This window comes from Trichoplusia ni, chromosome 21 (genome assembly GCF_003590095.1).
Source record: "Trichoplusia ni isolate ovarian cell line Hi5 chromosome 21, tn1, whole genome shotgun sequence".
NCBI classification, from domain to species: Eukaryota; Metazoa; Arthropoda; class Insecta; order Lepidoptera; family Noctuidae; genus Trichoplusia; species Trichoplusia ni.
The window spans coordinates 6,942,899-6,949,719 of NC_039498.1; the positions used below are offsets into that span (position 1 = coordinate 6,942,899).

Genomic DNA, 6,821 nt, shown 5'->3' on the forward strand with positions numbered 1-6,821 from the left:
GAACTAATGTCGCTACTTTATTTATTCCCACGTTTTTATACACTCACTTTCCTATTTCTTTGTTTGTCGTTCCGGTTGAATTATTGCATCTTAATTTTGAGGCACTTCCCGATAAGCTAGCAGGCTGAAGTTTTCATGATAGCTTCAAATCCGATGACAATGCAATTTACGACTTTAAAACGGGTGGACCGATTTCGATGAACTTGAATGAAGTGACATTTGAAAACGTGGGTATTTAGAGTTTTTAAATCTATGAATTTTTACAAACTTGTTATTATCACCAAATAAGACAGTTGAAGTACTATATACTGTAAATGTTCGGTTGAAAAAAGCGTTAAAGATTTGTTTTTTATGGTTTTGTAGCCAATGGGTAAAAAACCGAAGGAATCCGAGGCGCTACTGTCTGTTTGTCCATCCGTCAGTTCGACCGCAGCTTTTATCGTGAATAGCGAAGGTTAAAATATTCACAGATATAGTATTTCTCTTGGCGCTATAAAAAGAAATGGTCATTACGAGAAAGTAACATTACTTCTACAATATTATTATGAAAAATTGTGGTTAGTCGATCTGTCTAAACGCTTAATACGTGGGCTGGTATCCTAAGATAGGTAATCGTTGAAGGATTCGGGGAAAGCCTTTGCCCAGCTGCTTTGCAACTATGGGCTGAATTACAGAAAAGTCCATCAGTTACTTCTCTGGCTAATTGGACGCTTCTCGTTACTGGCTCAGGTACTGCTAGCCCCGGACTGCGCGGAGTGCTACGCGTCGCTGTGCCGCTCGGAGGCGGAGTCCTTCGACAAGCACAAGCACCGCGCGCTGCTGCTCGAGAGGTGGACCATGAGGGCGCAGGTCAAGAAGTAAGTTGAATGGCTTTTAAAGGGCTTGGTTAGGGTTTGAAGTCGAATTAAGTACCCAAACCACACAGCTGTGTGTTATGTGTCAGTTTGGTTCCCGGGATTGGGTGAATAGCTTGGAAACTAAGAAAAAAAAACTAAAATTAAGAGTGCTCGAGTATTATTATTATAATTTTAGGAACATCACTGTTAATTTTGACGACTTGTGATGACGATGATAAAATCTTTCAGTTTAGGTACTGAAATGTTTTATCTATCTAGTATGGTAATATCATTTATCATTACCATACACATTGCATTTAACAAAAGCCCACCTTTCGCCACACGACTGACCCCTGTACCTCCCAAATAACATTAACCACTATAAATTGAACTGCCTCTCCAACCACCATGTTCCCTATTGCAGGCTAGCATTCACTATACTTCTTCCAAATAACAAATAACCATTATAAATTGAACTACCTTTAGCCACACTACTGACACCTCCTTAACCTCCAAATAAAACCTAACCATTATAAACTGAACTGCCTCTTCAACCACTCTGTTCCCTTTTGCAGGTCAGAGCAAAGCCCAGCGTTCAGCACGTCTCAATGGCTGCTGAACGCGGTCCGCTCCCAGCTGCACTTCTCGCAGCTGGCCGCCTGGCTCGCCAGACTTAAGGAGACCAGCGATGATAGTCCAACGGAACGCAGGTAAATATCATGTGTGATTGTGCCCTATAGGGTCCACAAATGTTTTTAGTTTTAAGCCTATACTGTAACACCTTTAATATATTGTGAAACACAAATAAATGATGATGAGTGGTTAATGTCTCCACGCCACTGAGTGTGACGCGTCCTGGGTTAGATCCCCGTAGGACAAGCATTTGTGTGATCCACGAATGCTTGTCCTGAATCTGGGTGTTTTATAATATCTCTCTGTCAATGTTTTGTTAAATAGAAATCGAGATTGAATACTGCAGAAAATACTATGCTCCATTTAGTAGGAGCCTTCGTAAACAGATAGATATATAAAATGCTGTCTCAGTGCACCTTCTTTCAGGCATTGCAATATGAGATACAAAAAGAAACCAGACTCAGAAATCTAACGTTGTTTCCTCCCTTCACAGACGTAAGCTAAGTCGCGAAACGTGCAACTACAAGAAAATCGAAGCCAACTGTGATGACACAGAAACAAGCGACCGCAAACTGAACATCGTTTACTCCATCCAGATATCCCAGGACAGCTACAAGAAGGGCGACTTCGTCCGCCCGCCCAACGACCACAAGTTCCCCGTCACCGACATCGGCAACAACCTCTACCTTAACGTGATACTTGAAAGCCTGCCCCGATTGGACGATATACCCCACGTCAAATGTGCCTGCCAGAAACGGAAAACTAGCAAAGACACGCCGCCTAATATTCACGAAGAATTAGTTGGGAAACTCAATGATCTCTGTATTGAAAATAAGTTTGAGACGAACGTTGTTGACGACCGCATGCTCACGCCTTGCAGCGAGAACGGCAAGCACAAGTGCAACTGTGACGACGAGTCCGACGGCAAGGACAGACCGAAAGTCATCGACGACAGGAGACTGAAAGAGATAGCTAAATACAAACGACGGCTTCGCAAAGAGTGTAAGATCAAGAAACTCCACGACAGCACCTCGTCAGAGGGAGATGGACTGATAAAAACTAAAGAAACACACACTTCCATCCCTATCCTACAAGCTGCAAGGTTCGACAGGTTCAGAGCCATCGGTTGCTATAGAAACCAAACTTACTTAACTTTGCCAGCGAGTAGGATCGAAACAAAATCCCCATTTGTAGATAATGATATACAACCACCAGCTGAGTTCAAAAAAACTAATACGGTCTCGACGCAGACCGAGGATTTGTCCTGCCAATGTGGTACCGTTATACAGATGCAATGTGACACTTGTAACGACCGAGGCATGATCAGATCAGACGGCAACTACAACCTAGCCTCGATAGAGAAGAACCAAGAAAATGGAGCCCGAAGAAAATGCGAAGAAGACGAGAAGAAGATAAAAAAGCATAAATGTGATACGTTTTGTGATAATAATCGTAGTATTAGTAATAGTGACATAATAAAAAGACCTAAACTGCGTAGATTTTTCCCTATAGTTGATAAAATTGAGAAGATTGTAACAGATAGGTTTGCGCAACGGGAGAAGGACATGGAGGAGTTACAATTGGAGAAAGAAGATACGGTTTTCAGTAGACCGAGAGAGTCGAAACGGCAGAAGACCTTTTCAATAAGCGACGAGGACTACGTACTTTACGAGAAGTGTGATTATGGTACTTTTGATCGGTGTTCCAATGAAAATTCTGAGGATTCTGTCACTCAGGAGAATGGTTTTAAGTTTCCAAGTCGACAGGAGAACCAGGTACCGTCTCCAACAGAGATGGATAGATTTCGTTGGCGTTTTGATTCAGCTGCGTCGATGGTGTTCAGTACGAAGACTGGTCTGCCTCTGACTTCCAGTCCTGCGCCGCTGAGGAGGGGGAATAATTGTTTCGATTTTGATGATTCGATTAACGGCATTTCTGGTATTAAGAGGTGAGTTGATTTTTACTGGTGTTTTTAAAAGACATTTTATTATGTTTATTGATCTTTGAATTTTGTTACGCTCTGTTTGTAATTTTTCAAATTCTGTTGAAGAAATTAATAGATTATAAATCTAAATTCACACGTTTTTAAATATCACTCCAATCAAATTATATCGAAATGGGTCAAGCCGTTTTTATAGTTGTAAATTGCATTATCACTGGCTTTAAAGCTGAAAATTTCATCCTGCTAACTTATCGGGAAGTGCCTCAAAATTGAATTACAAAAATCTAACCAGAACGACAAATAAACAAACATACAAGAAAGTGAGTGTATAAAAACGTGGGAAAAGAATAATTAAAAAGCAGTACCCAAGTTTCCATTAAGGGTAGTAACGTACAAAATAATAAGAGCAATCTTCATGAAAAGTTATATTCAGCATCTCTTTCTATCCAATACCTAATATATCTGGTTGTCTCTCCCCAGCGCGCTGTTCCACCCGATCTCCCCCTCGCCCCCCCCTCCCGCGTCCCCCGCGTCCCCGCGGCCGCCCGCGCGGACGCCGCCGCCGCCCGCCAGCAAGATCAGGATGAAGCCCAGTACGGCCTTGTTAGGTGAGTCGCAAGAATATTATTTGTCTATTAATTTTACCCCCTGGTGTATTGGTGGCCCCCTGGTAATTGTATTCACGAGGTGCACTTTTGATTCCAATGTGACTTTTTTCAGTTATATGGTCCTTTCTTACAAGGAAATCTGAAAAACGGCCAAGGAACATTTTGTGTGAAAACCTAGATTTCAAATATAGCAATCATCAATCATCTTTTTTTAGCAAAGATATTGTTTTACTATTTTGTCTACGACTTTTGATTTGCTAGTTCAACGTTCATACTTACTACTAGGCTACAGTTGCTATAAAATTAGCTATTATAAATTAATTGTGACTTGTTAAAAACATATCTTCCCTTGTTCTCCTTGTGTCGCGACGGGTCTACAACTTTCAAGTCACGTGCACAAAACACACTTTCAGATATCATACAAATATTTCTCCTACGTGGGAACCAAACCCTCGACACATCACGTACACACCGTTTTTCATAGTAACCTGAACTACTAAACTATCAATTCCACTTTTCTCTATCCTCAACCCTGGTCCCTCGCAGGTAGCTTCGAGGAGTCTGCCCTGAAGGGTCGCCTGGAGCCTGTGGCCACAGTGCAGGGGTTCCGCGCGGAGCTGGGCGCGTGCGGGGCCTTCTGTCCGCCGCACCGCCGCCTGCCCGTCACTGTGTTCTTCTACGCGCCCGGCGGGACCAACGCGCCTTATATGGTGAGACATATCATCATCATCATCATCATCATCATCGTCATCATCACGGGCCTGTTGGTCTAGTGGTTAGTGACCCTGACTGCTCAATCTGACGGGTCAATGTAAAAAATCACATTTCGACATTGTCCCGGGTCTGGGTGTCTACGGTACCTTCGTTGTATCTGAATTCCATAACACAAGCGCTTTAGCAACTTTGGGTTCAGAACAATGTATGTGATGTTGTCTGCATTTATTTATTTATTGAGACCATCGTGATAGACCTTAATAAAAGGATTTTTTCAAATATTTCTGAAACTTACTAATATCATAAATTCCTTTCCAGGGTCACATAAACCTAGGCTCCAGCGGCTACCGGGTAGCCCGGTCAGGCACCGTCCAGGTCTCGCTGTTCAACCCGCACGGGACCCTCGTGAAGATGTTCGTAGTATTGTACGACCTGACCCGCATGCCCGCCGGGTCCCGTACGTTCCTGCGACAGAGGACCCTGTACATGCCCGCCGGAGCGGAACCCCCCGCCAGGCATCTCGCGCATAAGTGGCTGCGGTATCTTATACATCTACGGTGAGTGATAGACGTATATAGGTATTTGAAGTAGGGATTTTGACCCTGTATATTTATTTGTTATTTACTAGCTCTTCTCTGCTTACAGCGAACGGTCACGGTTTACGGGAACCATCCCGTTTCCGTATTTAAGGCATTTTTCCAAGCCGTAGTCTATTCCAAAAAAAAAACACGTTCCTTTTAAAGATTTGTGTGTCTGTGTGTGTGTGTGTGTGTGTGGGGGGGGGGGGAGAGTAATGGGAGGTCCCATTAAGGGGGCCTTGCGAGTTTAATTCGGATCAACCAGACATTATGCTTGCGATAGTTCTGTAGTTGTGTAAAATCAATGCCTATAATGGCGTAAAGGTGAACTCGCTGGACTATCGCTCATCGCCTCAAAAGCACCTTTGTCCTTGACCTTATCAGAGGTTACCCCGAGTTCAGTCAAGCCAAAGTCAGTATAGCCAAGGTGTTACAGAAACTAGAGTTGAATGCTAAAATCCAAAGTGTCCTATCTTATACTCTGTATTTTATCCAAATTAATAATAATTCTCTTTATTTCCAGGTTTATGACATCAAAATCCGGTAAACTGTACCTGCACACCGACATACGTATAATCGTATCAAGGAAAGCTGATCTCGACACGGCGACCGCCCATTCCGCCTTATTCCGCCCGCTGCCCACCAATGACAGCTCGCCGACCGACACGAAGACTGCCGAACGCGACACGAACTCGCCCGACCGCAAACCGAACCGCGTGTTCGGCGGTTGCTCGGAATTCGACGATTTCAAAAAGGAAACCGGTTACGAAAACCAAAATGGCGTGTCTTATGAGCTTAGGAGCTTTACCTACGCCCCCGACAACCCGAAATACTCGCCTAGGTAGTTGGTTGCGTGGTTGCTGGTTGCCTGCATTGGTTGCGGGAGCCGGAGGTTTTTGTTTTAGTGCCTGTATGTAATGATGTTTGTGTTATCAGTATGTATTAATGAGAAAATATATTTTTGGTTTTTATAATTGTGGTGTTTTCATTCGTCTTTTTTGAGTGTATATTTCAAGAAAAAAGATTAACTTATTAAAATCTCACTTCCATGATTTTTACTGTGAAAAACCCTTAAGAACTGTGAATAGTATTTTATTATTCAATCAGTTTTAAAGTAGATAACATTGATAATGTCATACACGATTATTTCTATAATGATTTCTGAGCGAATATAAAAGCTGGCACCAAGTGAAAACTGTGAACTTTTTAAACTCTGCCTAGACCAATATTAATAGAAGTTTGTAAGAAAGCAACTAATTCCCTGAGCGTTAACTACAAACTACCTAGGCAGTCAAAGCCTTGCATAAGTCTCTGAACTTACCGCTAAGCTTTGCACTTCGTTTGATGGGTTTTATCATCGCATTTGGTATTTGTTTAATGATATTAAAATAGGTATTTGATTTTCTTTAAAATTGACTGAAGACTAATTAGTTTTCAAAATCACAAAAACCTTTAATAAAACAATATTAAAGGAATAAAAAGGAATATTAAAGGAGCTGGAAGCTGTCAC

The 6,821-nt window shown here is 42.3% G+C and overlaps 1 protein-coding gene across 1 annotated transcript in view; it reads left to right on the forward strand.

Annotated features, from left to right (window-relative positions):
* The window catches only part of LOC113504221 (protein FAM214A), a 57,080-nt gene extending 50,795 nt beyond the window's left edge, over window positions 1-6,285 (forward strand). Inside the window, exons 4-10 of the mRNA XM_026886397.1 lie at window positions 730-857; window positions 1,412-1,546; window positions 1,963-3,417; window positions 3,892-4,019; window positions 4,566-4,729; window positions 5,052-5,290; window positions 5,835-6,285. Of these exons, the coding sequence (XP_026742198.1) occupies window positions 730-857; window positions 1,412-1,546; window positions 1,963-3,417; window positions 3,892-4,019; window positions 4,566-4,729; window positions 5,052-5,290; window positions 5,835-6,156 (2,571 nt within the window). The 3' untranslated portion in view covers window positions 6,157-6,285. The remainder of the gene's footprint in view (window positions 1-729; window positions 858-1,411; window positions 1,547-1,962; window positions 3,418-3,891; window positions 4,020-4,565; window positions 4,730-5,051; window positions 5,291-5,834) is intronic.
* Window positions 6,286-6,821: the final 536 nt, after the last annotated feature.